This window comes from Crinia signifera, chromosome 12 (genome assembly GCF_055691185.1).
Source record: "Crinia signifera chromosome 12, ASM5569118v1, whole genome shotgun sequence".
Classification (NCBI taxonomy): domain Eukaryota; kingdom Metazoa; phylum Chordata; class Amphibia; order Anura; family Myobatrachidae; genus Crinia; species Crinia signifera.
Window position 1 is genome coordinate 4,624,672 of NC_139228.1, and position 17,718 is coordinate 4,642,389.

Below are 17,718 nucleotides of genomic sequence, written 5' to 3' on the forward strand. Positions count from 1 at the left end.
GCAGATAGACCTCCAATTATCCGTCAGAGGAGTCACCTGGAGCCCCTGGGGGACCGAGCTGCTGTCACAGCGCCTGACGAGCGGGACTGAGTGACAGCGTGACAGCGTGTGACCGCATTCATCTTCCCCAGGTCATATCACACTGGGCCTCTGATGTCAGCATTAACCAGCTGTGTGATTGTAGCCTTCCGACATACCTGTATAGCTGGCCTATGTCACTGCAGCAGATGAGTGCTAGCTCTTGTGGCGGGGAATCTTTTACTGGGATGTTGGATCAAAGGGTGGACACAGGCAAAACGTTGACATGGGTTTTCTTGTTGTCGACTCCTGAGCATGTGGTCCCCTGATTAGTGTAGTGCACTGCTGGCATGCTTCTGGCCAGCTGCTGATCTCTGTGCACTCACGTGATGCAGTATACACAGGTTACAGTGAGTGCAGTATACGCGGGTTACAGTGAGTGCAGTATACACAGGTTACAGTGAGTGCAGTATACGCAGGTTACAGTGAGTGCAGTATACACAGGTTACAGTGAGTGCAGTATACACAGGTTACAGTGAGTGCAGTATACGCGGGTTACAGTGAGTGCAGTATACACAGGTTACAGTGAGTGCAGTATACACAGGTTACAGTGAGTGCAGTATACGCAGGTTACAGTGAGTGCAGTATACGCAGGTTACAGTGAGTGCAGTATACACAGGTTACAGTGAGTGCAGTATACGCGGGTTACAGTGAGTGCAGTATACACAGGTTACAGTGAGTGCAGTATACACAGGTTACAGTGAGTGCAGTATACACAGGTTACAGTGAGTGCAGTATACGCGGGTTACAGTGAGTGCAGTATACACAGGTTACAGTGAGTGTGCAGTATACGCAGGTTACAGTGAGTGCGCAGTATACGCAGGTTATAGTGAGTGCAGTATACGCAGGTTACAGTGAGTGCAGTATACGCGGGTTACAGTGAGTGCAGTATACGCTGGTTACAGTGAGTGCAGTATACGCTGGTTACAGTGAGTGCAGTATACGTGGGTTACAGTGAGTGCAGTATACGCTGGTTACAGTGAGTGCAGTATACGCGGGTTACAGTGAGTGCAGTATACGCGGGTTACAGTGAGTGCAGTATACGCGGGTTACAGTGAGTGCAGTATACGCGGGTTACAGTGAGTGCAGTATACGCGGGTTACAGTGAGTGCAGTATACGCGGGTTACAGTGAGTGCAGTATACGCGGGTTACAGTGAGTGCAGTATACGCGGGTTACAGTGAGTGCAGTTTACGCGGGTTACAGTGAGTGCAGTATACGCGGGTTACAGTGAGTGCAGTATACGCGGGTTACAGTGAGTGCAGTATACGCGGGTTACAGTGAGTGCGCAGTATACGCAGGTTACAGTGAGTGCAGTATACGCGGGTTACAGTGAGTACAGTATACGCAGGTTACAGTGAGTGCAGTATACGCGGGTTACAGTGAGTGCGCAGTATACGCAGGTTACAGTGAGTGCAGTATACGCAGGTTACAGTGAGTGCAGTATACACAGGTTACAGTGAGTGCAGTATACGCAGGTTACAGTGAGTGCAGTATACACAGGTTACAGTGAGTGCAGTATACGCAGGTTACAGTGAGTGCAGTATACGCAGGTTACAGTGAGTGCAGTATACACAGGTTACAGTGAGTGCAGTATACGCGGGTTACAGTGAGTGCAGTATACACAGGTTACAGTGAGTGCAGTATACACAGGTTACAGTGAGTGCAGTATACACAGGTTACAGTGAGTGCAGTATACGCGGGTTACAGTGAGTGCAGTATACACGGGTTACAGTGAGTGTGCAGTATACGCAGGTTACAGTGAGTGCGCAGTATACGCAGGTTATAGTGAGTGCAGTATACGCAGGTTACAGTGAGTGCAGTATACGCGGGTTACAGTGAGTGCAGTATACGCTGGTTACAGTGAGTGCAGTATACGCTGGTTACAGTGAGTGCAGTATACGTGGGTTACAGTGAGTGCAGTATACGCTGGTTACAGTGAGTGCAGTATACGCGGGTTACAGTGAGTGCAGTATACGCGGGTTACAGTGAGTGCAGTATACGCGGGTTACAGTGAGTGCAGTATACGCGGGTTACAGTGAGTGCAGTATACGCGGGTTACAGTGAGTGCAGTATACGCGGGTTACAGTGAGTGCAGTATACGCGGGTTACAGTGAGTGCAGTATACGCGGGTTACAGTGAGTGCAGTATACGCGGGTTACAGTGAGTGCAGTATACGCGGGTTACAGTGAGTGCAGTATACGCGGGTTACAGTGAGTGCAGTATACGCGGGTTACAGTGAGTGCGCAGTATACGCAGGTTACAGTGAGTGCAGTATACGCGGGTTACAGTGAGTACAGTATACGCAGGTTACAGTGAGTGCAGTATACGCGGGTTACAGTGAGTGCGCAGTATACGCAGGTTACAGTGAGTGCAGTATACGCAGGTTACAGTGAGTGCAGTATACACAGGTTACAGTGAGTGCAGTATACGCAGGTTACAGTGAGTGCAGTATACACAGGTTACAGTGAGTGCAGTATACGCGGGTTACAGTGAGTGCAGTATACGCGGGTTACAGTGAGTGCAGTATACACGGGTTACAGTGAGTGCAGTATACACAGGTTACAGTGAGTGCAGTATACACAGGTTACAGTGAGTGCAGTATACGCGGGTTACAGTGAGTGCAGTATACACAGGTTACAGTGAGTGCGCAGTATACGCAGGTTACAGTGAGTGCGCAGTATACGCAGGTTACAGTGAGTGCAGTATACGCGGGTTACAGTGAGTGCAGTATACGCTGGTTACAGTGAGTGCAGTATACGCTGGTTACAGTGAGTGCAGTATACGCTGGTTACAGTGAGTGCAGTATACGTGGGTTACAGTGAGTGCAGTATACGCTGGTTACAGTGAGTGCAGTATACACAGGTTACAGTGAGTGCAGTATACGCGGGTTACAGTGAGTGCAGTATACGCGGGTTACAGTGAGTGCAGTATACGCGGGTTACAGTGAGTGCAGTATACGCGGGTTACAGTGAGTGCAGTATACGCGGGTTACAGTGAGTGCAGTATACGCGGGTTACAGTGAGTGCAGTATACGCGGGTTACAGTGAGTGCAGTATACGCGGGTTACAGTGAGTGCAGTATACGCGGGTTACAGTGAGTGCGCAGTATACGCGGGTTACAGTGAGTGCGCAGTATACGCGGGTTACAGTGAGTGCAGTATACGCGGGTTACAGTGAGTGCAGTATACGCGGGTTACAGTGAGTGCAGTATACGCGGGTTACAGTGAGTGCAGTATACGCGGGTTACAGTGAGTGCGCAGTATACGCGGGTTACAGTGAGTGCAGTATACGCAGGTTACAGTGAGTGCAGTATACGCAGGTTACAGTGAGTGCAGTATACGCGGGTTACAGTGAGTGCAGTATACGCGGGTTACAGTGAGTGCAGTATACGCGGGTTACAGTGAGTGCAGTATACGCGGGTTACAGTGAGTGCAGTATACGCGGGTTACAGTGAGTGCAGTATACGCGGGTTACAGTGAGTGCAGTATACGCGGGTTACAGTGAGTGCAGTATACGCGGGTTACAGTGAGTGCAGTATACGCGGGTTACAGTGAGTGCAGTATACGCGGGTTACAGTGAGTGCAGTATACGCGGGTTACAGTGAGTGCAGTATACGCGGGTTACAGTGAGTGCAGTATACGCGGGTTACAGTGAGTGCAGTATACGCGGGTTACAGTGAGTGCAGTATACGCGGGTTACAGTGAGTGCAGTATACGCGGGTTACAGTGAGTGCAGTATACGCGGGTTACAGTGAGTGCAGTATACGCGGGTTACAGTGAGTGCAGTATACGCGGGTTACAGTGAGTGCAGTATACGCGGGTTACAGTGAGTGCAGTATACGCGGGTTACAGTGAGTGCAGTATACGCGGGTTACAGTGAGTGCAGTATACGCGGGTTACAGTGAGTGCAGTATACGCGGGTTACAGTGAGTGCAGTATACGCGGGTTACAGTGAGTGCAGTATACGCGGGTTACAGTGAGTGCAGTATACGCGGGTTACAGTGAGTGCAGTATACGCGGGTTACAGTGAGTGCAGTATACGCAGGTCACAGTGAGTGCAGTATACGCAGGTCACAGTGAGTGCAGTATACGCAGGTCACAGTGAGTGCAGTATACGCAGGTTACAGTGAGTGCAGTATACGCAGGTTACAGTGAGTGCAGTATACGCAGGTTACAGTGAGTGCGGTTCACCATGTAGTATACACAGGTTACAGTGAGTGCAGTATACACAGGTTACAGTGAGTGCGGTTCACCATGTAGTATACACAGGTTGCAGTGAGTGCAGTATACGCAGGTTACAGTGAGTGCGGTTCACCATGTAGTATACACAGGTTACAGTGAGTGCAGTATACACAGGTTACAGTGAGTGCGGTTCACCATGTAGTATACACAGGTTACAGTGAGTGCAGTATATGCAGGTTACAGTGAGTGCGGTGCACCATGTAGTATGCACAGGTTACAGTGAGTGCAGTATACACAGGTTACAGTGAGTGCGGTGCACCATGTAGTATGCACAGGTTACAGTGAGTGCAGTATACACAGGTTACAGTGAGTGCGGTGCACCATGTAGTATGCACAGGTTACAGTGAGTGCGGTGCACCATGTAGTATGCACAGGTTACAGTGATTGCGGTGCACCATATAGTATACACAGGTGACAGTGAGTGCGATACACCGTGTAGTATATGCAGGTAGCGGTGTTGCTGTGAGTTCAGTACACTGTGTAATATTTGCAGGTTACGGTGAGTGCAGTACACCATTTAATATTTGCAGGCAGCGGTGTTGCAGTGAGTGCAGTACACCGTTTAATATATGCAGGTAGCGGTGTTGCAGTGAGTGTAGTATATGCAGGTAGCGGTGTTGCAGTGAGTGTAGTACACCCTGTAGTATATGCAGGTAGCGGTGTTGCAGTGAGTGTAGTACACCCTGTAGTATATGCAGGTAGCGGTGTTGCAGTGAGTGTAGTACACCCTGTAGTATATGCAGGTAGCGGTGTTGCAGTGAGTGCAGTACACGTGTAGTATATGCAGTGAGTGCAGTACACCGTGTAGTATATGCAGTTAGTGCGGTACACCGTGTAGTATATGCAGTTAGTGCGGTACACCGTGTAGCATACGCAGTTAGTGCGGTACTCCGTGTAGCATACACTGTGAGTTCAGTACACTGTGTAATATTTGCAGGTTACGGTGAGTGCAGTACACCATTTAATATGTGCAGACAGCGGTGTTGCAGTGAGTGCAGTTCACCGTTTAATATATGCAGGCAGTGGTGTTGCAGTGAGTGCAGTACACCATGTAGTATATGCAGGTAGCGGTGTTGCAGTGAGTGTAGTAGATGCAGGTAGCGGTGTTGCAGTGAGTGTAGTACAACCAGTAGTATATGCAGGTAGCGGTACTCCGTGTAGCCTACGCCGCGAGTGCGGCACTCCGTGTAGCCTACGCCGCGAGTGCGGCACTCCGTGTAGCCTACGCCGCGAGTGCGGCACTCCGTGTAGCCTACGCCGCGAGTGCGGCACTCCGTGTAGCCTACGCCGCGAGTGCGGCACTCCGTGTAGCCTACGCCGCGAGTGCGGCACTCCGTGTAGCCTACGCCGCGAGTGCAGCACTCCGTGTAGCCTACGCCGCGAGTGCGGTACTCTGTAGCGTGCCTTGTGTTACTGCCAGTCACCTGCCTCTATATGCGCTACAGTTATTGCTCTGATCCGGGAAGGCACGGCCTCTCGCTCCATCACGCCTATGTCATGTGTAGTGTGGTGCAGAGGCTGAGGGGAGGCCTATGGTGTGTGGTTGGCACTGGTGGGAGAGGCCCATGATCTGTGGTTGGCATTGGTGGCAGAGGCTGAGGAGAGGCCTATGGCATGTGTTTGGCACTGGTGGCAGAGGCCTATGGCATGTGTTTGGCACTGGTGGCAGAGGCCTATGGTGTGTGGTTGGTACTGGTGGCAGTGGCTGAGGAGAGGCCTATGGTGTGTGTGGTTGGCACTGGCTGAGGGGAGGCCTATGGTGTGTGGTTGGCACTGGTGGCAGTAGCTGAGGGGAGGCCTATGGTGTGTGGTTGGCACTGGTGGCTGAGGGGAGGCCTATGGTGTGTGGTTGGCATTGGTGGCATATTAGGGTGTGGCTACACTCAGCAGTCCTGGCACGGTAATACAGTGGTTAGTATTGCTGTCTCACAGCACTATGGGCCAGATGTATCAAGCTTGATAAAGTGCTAAAATGGTGAGTGATAACCAGCCCTTCAGCACCTACCTGTCATTTTTCAAACCCAGCCTGTGACATGACAGTTAGGAGCTGGTTGTTTATCACTCTCTATTTTATTCATTTTGAAGCTTGATGCATCTAGTCCTGAGTCCTAACATGTGTGGAGTTTGTATGTTCTCCCCATATTCCCCCCGCTTCATGCTACACGTCTAATCCACGCGGAGGTTATAGGGTGCCTGACCGTGATGAACTCTTCTGTGTCCATGTGATATAGATTGTAAGCTCCTCTGGTGCAGGGACTGGCTCCGGTATATGTGGGCGCTATATAAGTAAATGAGGAAATGGGAGCCATTGACATGACTGACGTCTCGGCAATATGTAGCACACTATGGCGTATGCTGGCGCCATGTAAATATTTCTCACTTATCTCGCCATTCCGTTCTCTCTCTGTTTCCTTTCCAGCGTCTTGAGCGGTGCGTCGGGTTGGTCACCTCCATGACGGCAGGCGTGTCGGAGAGAGAGTCCAATGACGCACTCAATGCCTACGTAAGTACCCGCTGCCTGATAACGTCGGGCACCGCTGCCTATCGCCAACTCACCCCACATCAACACAAATAATCTGCCACCTTGTTTCTATGGCAGATAAATCATTTACTATTGTGAGTCCGATGGGGCCTCCTCAATAAGAGCAAAACGGGGGAACAATCCATCAAGAAAAATGATTTATTTATTTAACCGACTTTACATGTCGAGTGTTCGTTATTCTACGATGGTTTACGTTGTGCACAATGTCAATCATCGATGTTTCCCCAATGTTCTATTTTGGTTGATTTTGATTATTTCTGCCTTTAGTAAATCTCCAACCGGCACAATCGGTGGGTAAATAGTCCCCTCAGTGTCTGTATGTATCAGACAGTAGGTACCGAGGGCGAGTGCATTCTGCAGATGCTGCCAATGGCTTTTCCTCTGTGCCCTTGAAGGCGGTGGGTGTGTTTAGGATGGGGCGCTATTACTGATATACACAGATATAAGGCACCAGCCACAGCAGGGGTACAAGTGCTGCCACTACGTCTCACAGACTCTTCTCCTCTCTCCCTAGGTCTGCAAAGGAGCCACGCAGCATGAGGAGGTCTGTTTGGGACTCTTTGCCCTCGTGCTCTCTGAGCCGGCCCAGGCACAGAAGGTGAGTGGTGCAGTACGTGTTCTGCTTAGAATATAAGGCACAGTCTCTCCCTCTCGGATCCTCGCCATCAGCGGCTGATTGTAAGCTTCTGGAGCCAGCTGCTGCCCTCCCGTCCGGTTCCTGGTGAGCAGGGCAGGTGCTCGTGCCCATAGTTCTGTGACCCGGCTCAGCTCTGTGTTTCCATCGCATATTTCTGCTGTAATTACACATAATGGGGCAGCCTCACTGAGCGGAGGCCTGAGTCTCAGGACACCATCTGGGTGCTGTAGCTGCAGTACCTAATGCCTACCTTCTTAGGGATCATACAGACTCCAATCCGTCTTCTTACCCAGCAGCACAGAGAATATCAGGATATGAGTAATGAGTTAGTGAGGACCGGGCTGCATGTGACAGGGGCAGTGACATGATGTGAGGAGAGGAATGGGGGCAGCAGGAAGCCACAGACTGAGAGTTATATAGTGGGAGGAGCAAGGTCTCCAGCAGCACAGAGTATATCAGGAGATGGGTGATGTGTCAGTGAGGACAGGGCTGCATGTGACAGGGGCAGTGACATGATGTGAGGAGGGGAATGGGGGCAGCAGGAAGCCACAGACTGAGAGTTATATAGTGGGAGGAGCAAGGTCTCCAGCAGCACAGAGTATATCAGGAGATGGGTGATGTGTCAGTGAGGACAGGGCTGCATGTGACAGGGGCAGTGACATGATGTGAGGAGGGGAATGGAGGCAGCAGGAAGTCACAGACTGAGAGTTATATAGTGGGAGGAGCAGGGTACCCAGCAGCACAGAGTATATCAGGAGATGGGTGATGTGTCAGTGAGGACAGGGCTGCATGTGACAGGGGCAGTGACATGATGTGAGGAGGGGAATGGAGGCAGCAGGAAGTCACAGACTGAGAGTTATATAGTGGGAGGAGCAGGGTACCCAGCAGCACGGAGTATATCAGGAGATGAGTGATGTGCCAGTGAGGACAGGGCTGCATGTGACAGGGGCAGTGACATGATGTGAGGAGGGGAATGGGGGCAGCAGGAAGCAACAGACTGAGAGTTATATAGTGGGAGGAGCAAGGTCCCCAGCAGCACAGAGTATATCAGGAGATGAGTGATGTGTTAGTGAGGACAGGGCTGCATTTGACAGGGACAGTGACATGATGTGAGGAGGGGAATGGGGGCAGCAGGAAGTCACAGACTGAAAGTTATATAGTGGGAGGAGCAGGGTCCCCCAGCAGCACAGAGTATATCAGGAGAGGAGTGATGTGTCAGTGAGGACAGGGCTGCATGTGACAGGGGCAGTGACATGATGTGAGGAGGGGAATGGAGGCAGCAGGAAGCCACAGACTGAGAGTTATATAGTGGTAGTAGCAGGGTCCCCAGCAGCGCCTTATATTGTGTTACAGGTATAATTGTGTATGTAGGTAAAGGTGGCCATACATCGGAAAGATATTGTACCCAATCATACAATCACTCAATCTCCCGTCCCCGGGAGATTGGAGGATTGGTCCTCTGATCGGACTTGCTGCACGTAAAATATCAATTGGGATTGGGAGCAGATTGCTTTTAAGCACATGCAATCTGTCATTAGATGGCTCATACAACCAGAGTCATGTGACCCTCCCTCCCTGACTAGCAGAGAAGAGAGGTGCAGTGAAGATGCCGGGACCTGCAGAAGTATCTGGGCGGCTGCAGAGGGCGGTGGACGTCCTTTTGCACAATTTCACTATGAAAACAGGGTACTTATGTAGTATCTGGGCGCCCGATTTAGAAATCGGGTTGGATCGGGCACATCGCATCGCATGCGACCATCGGATGCGATGCGATGACCCGATTTTTCCATAGGAATCAATGTTAAAATGGACTGAGTCCATTTTAACATGGAATTCAGTGGGAAAAACGGGTCCTTTTCATACCCCTACTATCCAAGTGGGCATGGAGTTGGATATAAACCTGTGGCGAGCGTAGCGAGCCCCGCGAGGGGACACAGAATACCGTCCCCTCGCGGGGCTCGCCACGCTTCGGGCTCGGTGGCTCGCTACGCTCGCCACAGGTTTATATCCAACTCCATGCCCACTTGGATAGTAGGGGTATGAAAAGGACCCTTTTTCCCATTGAATTCCATGTTAAAATGGGCTCAGTCCATTTTAACATTGATTCCTATGGAAAAATCGGGTCATCGCATCGCATCCGATGGTCGCATGCGATGCGATATCGCATCGCATCTGATTGTATGCCTTAACTTAAGGCATACAATCAAAAAATCGGGCGCCCAGATACTACATAAGTACCGAAAACAGTTTTCAGAGGATTGCTGCATTCGGGCTATTTAATAATGGCTTAACACAGCAGATGTGAGCAGATAGGTTGTTGTGGCAACCTGTCAATTAAAAACATAAATAAAAAAAAACGGATATTTGGTTCTCCTATCCTATTGATCCTAGTAGGCCAGCACCCTATTGAAATGAAGCTTCAATCATACAATCATGGAGCAGATGGATTGTATGACAGATTGTATGATGGATTGTGAGTACATCGTGTGTCCAAAAACCACCAAGGACTGCCGGGGAGTTGAAGGGAAATTGGACACAATTGGATCTTTCTGATGTATGGCCACCGTTAGATATCAGTGCCTGTGTGACCAGTGTGCTCTATTACACTGGTGGAGGGTCAGGCTGGAGGCCTGGATATGGCTGGCAGTTACCCCGGCAGTTGGTACGTAGCGCCTCCCTAGAGTCAGTATATGCAGTGTATAAGCCTCAGCGCTGGTATGGATACTAGGGGCGAGATTTAATGGCGCCCAAGTTCAGCGGCAGTGTGAGATGTCCGCCGAACTCGGATGGTTTTTAAAAGGACAATTAACTTAAAGGCAAAAGCATGCTACACAGATACGGGTACAGAAGGGGCCACTTCCTCGTCGCTTCCCCTCGCAGTGAGCAGATCTGCAGCATGTTTGTTTAATCCGGCAGATAGGGTTTATTAGCAGTAGTCATTAGCTGGAGGGGCATGAGGGGGGGGGGGGGTGCAGCCGCAGCCGGCCTCAAAGCGGAGGAAGCTCTTTTCAAGTAGATAATTACTTTCTCCAGACAGCGAAGGTTCTGATCAATGATTGAGAAGTGGGAGGAGTCCGCCTTCCTCAGCCGCTGATTACCGGGGTACGCCGTTCCTCAAGGTAGTCTGGTATCTGGGGACCGGTCCCAGATCTGCGCTGCTGCCAGATGTTAGTTTTCCTACTAATTAGCGCATTCCGCTTCCTGACTTATATGATGTCGGGGCTGAGAGTTACGTGTCGGCAGGTTCAGTAGTAACACGTGTCGGAAGTACATATCAAAGGGGGCGACGCGGTGTATCGTGTCCGTGAGGGATCAGAACGGTCTGCCTTTGATTACTGTGATTAGTTCTTCTTGATGATCTAATACTTGACTAATAGACATAGCCATTGTTGGATATATTAGGCCACAGGTTCTCAAACTGTGTCATCAGGACCCCACGCAGTGCATATTTTCTAGGTCTCCTCACCGAATCACAGGTGAAATAAACAGCTGCACCTGTGGATCTTTTAAAATGTGTCAGTGAGTAATTATTGCACCTGTGCACCTGCTGAGTGAGGTCCTGAGGACCGAGTTTGAGAGCCTCTGCATTAGGGTGATGTATTTGCTACAATGAGCCCCCTGGGGGATGTGTGGACGAGTCCTGCGGGGGTCAGATTACATTGGTGGTTCGGGGGGGGGGATACTCGTCATTGAGGGGACCCAGTCACTAGTTGGCACACGGGCACTCGTCTACGATGTAATCTCAGGAAGAGCCACCCCCAGTAACGGTATTATGCAATAACTCATTATAACTGTATAATGTGTCAGACAGGATGGTTCTCTGTGCCGGCCGCTCCGTCTGTACTTCTGTACATCAGGCGGACGCGCTGGGCGCCAGGGGCGGTGACAGATCGCACCTTTACTGCCGTCTCCTCAAACCTTCTCATTAGTTCTCCCTGATGCAGCGTTTGATCCACGGCGCCGGTTCACTGCGGGCCTCTCGGTTGATGGATAATTAGATCTGTCACTTTGATGCCGGGGCTGACACTCTGCCTGGCATCTGTGTGCGAGATCAGCATTTACCCCGTCATGCCTGGAGAGATCAGTCAGTCCCCCCCCTCCCGATTCAGTCTCTTTGTGTGGCTTCTCCGCACACAGGTGTATGTGCCTCTGAACCTTCCCACACATCTAGTTGTGACAGATACGCCGTCGGCAATTACTGTTTATCAAACAATGAGAGAGAGGCGCGTACCGCCATCGACTTGTGCGTTCTAGCCCATGGACGGTGATGCTCTCAGCCGGTGCATCCTACATGGGGCTGTTCTGCTCTCTCAGCCTGTCTATTGGTGCTCAAAGCTGCTTTAAGCCATATACAGATGTGTCCTCATGCATCTAGCCTCAATACGCCTTGCCCCTCGCTATACCTGGCGCCAGAGAGCGGCCACCTGGCCGGTTGCATGATTTTCTTCATTTCCATGCAAATGTGCATTTTATTCGTAGCTTGTCGCTGCGACTGTACTGATTCATCTGGTACGCAACACTTGTATATCTGTGTGCAACTGAGTCTGTATTTGTGGCGTATCATGGCACATCCTATTCTGAGTCAGCCTCAGTCGCACATACAAGTGTCTCCTATTAAGTCAATCAGCGCAGTCCTGTGAAGCGGTTTGGTCACATTGCGTTGCAGCTAAGATGCACACTCACCGGTGCTTGTCCATTACGTGTAGCACCGTCATCTTAGGGCAACCTCACCCTAATGTGGCATGTGATTGGTCTGTGTGTAGGCAGATGCTGTGCTTGCTGGTTATCTGTGTCCTGAGGGGGGGTGTGACGTCTCTCTCTTACTGTAGTGTTACCGCGACCTGGCTCTTGTCAGCAGAGATGGCATGAACATCGTCCTCAACAAGATCAACCAGCTCCTGATGGAGAAATACCTGAAGCTGCAGGACACCTGTCGGACACAGGTAGGAACATGGAGGTGGAAGAGGTGTGCAGGAAGGTGACTGCTCGTGAGGGTGTGGGTGGGGGACATTGTTGTTTTGTACCCTGAAGTGATGAGTGACATTGGTGTTGAGGTCCCTGAGGTGGTGAGTGACATTGGGGTTGAGGACCCTGAGGTGATGAGGGGACATTGGTGTTGAGGAATCTGGGGTTATGAAGGGACATTGGTATTGCGGTCGCTGAGGTGACACTGGTGTTGGGGACGCTGAGGTGACACTGGTGTTGGGGACGCTGAGGTGACACTGGTGTTGGGGACGCTGAGGTGACACTGGTGTTGGGGACGCTGAGGTGACACTGGTGTTGGGGACGCTGAGGTGACACTGGTGTTGGGGACGCTGAGGTGACACTGGTGTTGGGGACTCTGATGTGACACTGGTGTTGGGGACACTGAGGTGACACTGGTGTTGGGGACACTGAGGTGACACTGGTGTTGGGGACACTGAGGTGACACTGGTGTTGGGGACGCTGAGGTGATGAGGGGACATTGCTGTTGAGGACCCTGTGGTGATGAGGGGACATTGGTATTGGGGTCGCTGAGGTGACATTGGTGATTGGTGTTGGGAAAGCTGAGGTGACATTGGTGATTGGTGTTGGGGAAGCTGAGGTGACATTGGTGTTGAGGACGCTGAGGTGATGCCAGTTTGGTATGTGCAAGATTGGGGGCTGGGGATGGTGTCTTACATTGGCATTGTGTCACACTAACTGGTGCCACCTTCTATTTATGTTAGCTGGTTTGGCTGGTCCGAGAGCTGGTGAAGAGTGGGGTCCTTGGCGCTGATGGGGTGTGTATGACCTTCATGAAGCAGATCGCAGGTGAGTGCCAAATACTGATTGGGGGGGAGTATACATCAGCGGAGGTAATCTCTGCCTGCATACACTAATACTGACACAGGAGTGTGACTCGGGGACAAGGTTGTAGTGATACGGGTGTATACATCAGCGGAGGTAATCACTGTCTGCATACACTAATACGGACACAGGAGCCTGACTAGGGGACAGGGGTGCAGTAATACGGGGGGGGGGTGTATACATTATCAGCTGAGGTAATCACTGCCTACGTACACTAATACTGACACAGGAGTGTGACTAGGGGACAGGGGTGCAGTAATACGGGGGGGTGTATACATTATCAGCTGAGGTAATCACTGCCTACGTACACTAATACTGACACAGGAGTGTGACTAGGGGACTGGGGTGCAGTAATACGGGGGGGGGGGGGGTGTATACATTATCAGCTGAGGTAATCACTGCCTGCATACACTAATACTGACACAGGAGTGTGACTAGGGTACAGGGGTGCAGTAATACGGGGGGGGGGGGTGTATACATTATCAGCTGAGGTAATCACTGCCTACGTACACTAATAGTGGCTGATTGAATGCTGCCGGTGAGGTCTGTGCGATGCTGGTTACACTGAGCGGATGTAATCACAGATCCCGTCACCTGGGAACACGGCTCATCTAGATGTAATCACTGACCGGCTGTAATCTCTGTAAAATGGCATTATTCTCTCTGTCTGTCTCATCCCTCCGCCTACAGGGGGCGACATATCCGCTAAGAATATTTGGCTGGCTGAGAGCGTGCTGGATATTCTGATGGATCAGAGGTAAGTGGTCTTCTGAGTGCGAGCCCCATTACCTTATACCCCGCAGGTGGGAGACATCCGTCATCTCCGGCACTGCTACCTACGCAGAGCACAGGTGGCCATATTGTAAGCCAATACCCTAGGGCAGGGGTTCTCAAACTCGGTCCCCACACAGTTCACATTTCCCAGGTCACCGGGCAGGTGCACGGGTGCATTCATTACTCATCGGCACATTTTAAATTATTTCCCTTGTGATTCTGTGAGGAGACCTGCAAAACATGCACTGTGTGTGTGGTCCTGACTGAGGACCGAGTTTGAGAACCTGTGCACTAGGGCATTGTGAGGTAATGGCACAAAATGGCTGCAGTGCGCATGGAGAGCATGTCTCTTTCCTCACCGTGGATCCAGTGACCAGCGCTGTCTTATTTTATGTTCTGGGAAGACCAGCAAATTGCTTATTAGCTTGTGTATGGTCGATACAACAGGGGCATCTCTGGCAATAATCCTTCCTGGCTTATGGTCAAATGTCTTATAGCACTTATAGTATATGGGCAACCTAAGTTATCCTTGGAGATGGGAGACAGGCGTTCCCAGAAATATGGCATCATGCAGTGGTGAACAGTTATACAACTGTAAGACAGGGAAGGGAAATCTGCTCAGCCTCCCCCCGCACCGTAATGGGATGAGTGTATAACACAGACACACTTACTCTAGCGTGCCGTCAGATGATGCTTTATAATAAATAGTGCGGGACCATTCCGTGTCCCGCAGGCTAGGGTTTGTCATCTGCGCTCATGAATCCATCCTGTCAAAGGAAATTCTTGAGATGCCGAAATGCACGTCGCACCACGAGCAGGCCCAATGCGCTGTCCATGGCCTGCCCCGTGCAGACGATGTATGGGCTCAGCGTTGCGCTTGTTTACCAAGCCTAAAAAAGGCCAAGTGTCTGGTTCATGCAGCGCTGTCAGCCACTTATCTTCCACAGCGCGCAACCCCCCCCCCCCCCTTGTCTCTGACCCCTCTGCAGACATCATGAGGAATTGTAAACTAATAGAAAACACTTGTAACTGCTGAGAAAGGAGTCACAGGCACAGCGTCACCCTTGGCCGTCGTGGCCTTTTGTGTGGCGTAACCGTGTTTGCAGAACAGCGATAAGCGGGGAAAAAGAAGACAAATGCAGCGTATAAATAGGTTGTGTTCTCTTAGCAGAGCCACGGCCATGAATCCTGCACTAATTGCTCTTTATTTAGAACGCAGGACATTCCAGTAATGTGCGGTCGTTTTTTTAGCTTTGCTTTTTTTTTACTCCGTCTTTCTCCCACGTGCTCGGTGTGGGAGCGTGAGAGGTGGTGAGGGCGGCATCAGAGGCTTGCAGTCGGGACCCCTCGCACGGTGCCTCTGGTGCAGGACGCAGTGGGAGGGGATACTATAGGCAGACGGGGAAAGCCGTCTAGCTTTTTGCTCTGTACTGTCATATGGTATTACCATGGGACACGCAATAATATCGTGGAAACATCATCACACAACTCCGCAGCATGGACGCAGCTGGAGGAGGATCATGGAGGGTCCGGCTCCGAGCCAGTCCTCCATGCCATCTGTATGTTACATGTAGTAATCCTGATGAATAAACGTGTTCTTCCTCCGTGTTACAGGGAGTGGGTCATGAAGAGCAGCATCCTGATAGCCATGTCTGTGTACACCTACCTGCGGCTCATTGTAGACCACCACGGCACCACCCAGCTCACAGCACTGCGGCAGAAGGAGGTGGATTTCTGTATGATGCTCCTCCGGGAGCGGGTAAGTGCTGGGCCCCCGTGTGATGGAATCTCTCACTGCTGTACTGCGGGGCCCCTGCTGTGGTAGTGTAATACAGACGGCCGCCCCCTCCGCTATATAACATCCCCGTAAGATGCTCCTCCGGGAGCGGGTAAGTGCTGGGCCCTCGTGTGATGGAATCTCCCATTCCTGTACTGTGGGGCCCCTGCTGGGGTAGTGTAATACAGACGGCCGTCCCCTCCACTATATAACATCCCCGTAAGATGCTCCTCCGGGAGCGGGTAAGTGCTGGGCCCTCGTGTGATGGAATCTCCCATTCCTGTACTGTGGGGCCCCTGCTGGGGTAGTGTAATACAGACGGCCGTCCCCTCCACTATATAACATCCCCGTAAGATGCTCCTCCAGGAGCGGGTAAGTGCTGGGCCCCCCATGTGATGGAATCTCTCAGTCTTGTACTGCGGGGCCCCTGACAGTTCTTACGCACCCATACATAAGGTCCCCCTGTGTGATGCCACCCATTACCTCTGTCGACCAAGGTTGGGAATGTTTATATGATCATGTGACCTGTTGTTCTCCCTTTCCCGCCTCCCAGTTCATGGACTGTTTCATGATTGGCCGGGACTTGGTGCGGCTGCTGCAGACCGTCGCTCGCATCCCAGAGTTTGATTTGCTGTGGAAGGACATGCTTCACAACCCGCAGGCTCTGAACCCCCAGTTTACAGGTACCCCCATCATTCAGGCACCCCGATACTGTGGCACAGCATATGGTGATGAGTTAGGAATGTTCTGTGTACTAGGAGCTAGAAATGAAATAATCCCCCTGTTATCTGAATAGTATAGGGTTACATGCGCACCGTGACTATAACACAACACCCCCCACCCACCCCCACCTCCGCATGTGGTAACAATAGACCAAAAGATTTTATTTCTTTTCGTAGAATAAAATGTATTTTTATTTTTCTATTTGTGGACTGGGATCCCATGTGTTGTGTTTTAGTCACAGTGTGCGTGGTCAGTTAACCCTTACGTCGCCGGAGTGTATCTCTTCGCTGCGACTGGCGATGTTTTATCGATAGATCATTGGAGAATAGTCCTTATTGTCGCTGTCGGGCTGCCTTCCTTAACAGTCCCTCCGTGCACATTGCTGGGCGCGTAACTGTAGCCATTCAGGACTAGATTTAGTGACAATGTTTTTATGCAGTCAGGAACCAGCCAATGCCTTTCCGCGCCACTCTCCATCGTTACGCAGTGCTGCCACCTGCGTAGTGCCTTCAAGTCTTATTTAGGCAATCCTGTAACCATGTCCTGCAGACTGGAATTATCTGGTAGCTGCGGCAGCGAGATTGCATGGAAAATGTCGGCTAACGTGCTCCTTCCACCATACAATGTGGCGTAGTTTTCATGTGGCAGCGCCATTACCGGTGGCAGAGCAGCACGTGAGATATGCGATACAGGTGCGTCATTGAAACACAAGTGATTTTTTTGAACCCTCGGCGTCAGTCTGTAAATAATCACTGAAGACTGAGGTGCGCCCTAGCCTTTATGCGGTTAGGACTGTTTGACACGCTTAGGAAGAGACCACCCCCCCCAAATACACCGCACCATGCCTGGCCTGGTGACTGTAATAGGTTACCTCTCTCTGCCTGACATGGAAATCTGATATTTCCTGGCCTGAAGATTGTTGTTGGGGCGAGAGTGGTACCTCCACTCCCCCCCCCCACCCACCTGCACAGACAGGGTCTAATTAGTTCCCTACTCCTCTCTGTGGCGCTGGACTCTGTAGAACATCTATTTATAGACGCTTTCTCCTGTGCCGCTGTGCGCCAGCAGCTGCCTCCTCTCACCCATCCACCAGCTAGCGTGTCCCAGCCGGCTCAC

At 51.2% G+C, this 17,718-nt stretch overlaps 1 protein-coding gene across 1 annotated transcript in view; it reads left to right on the top strand.

The window, feature by feature from the left end:
• INTS3 (integrator complex subunit 3) overlaps window positions 1–17,718 on the top strand; it is an 83,636-nt gene that overhangs the window by 22,485 nt on the left and 43,433 nt on the right. The window contains exons 2-8 of the mRNA XM_083167280.1: window positions 6,740–6,823; window positions 7,377–7,460; window positions 12,329–12,442; window positions 13,208–13,292; window positions 14,019–14,085; window positions 15,717–15,861; window positions 16,433–16,562. Coding sequence (XP_083023406.1) covers window positions 6,740–6,823; window positions 7,377–7,460; window positions 12,329–12,442; window positions 13,208–13,292; window positions 14,019–14,085; window positions 15,717–15,861; window positions 16,433–16,562 — 709 coding nt within the window. The remainder of the gene's footprint in view (window positions 1–6,739; window positions 6,824–7,376; window positions 7,461–12,328; window positions 12,443–13,207; window positions 13,293–14,018; window positions 14,086–15,716; window positions 15,862–16,432; window positions 16,563–17,718) is intronic.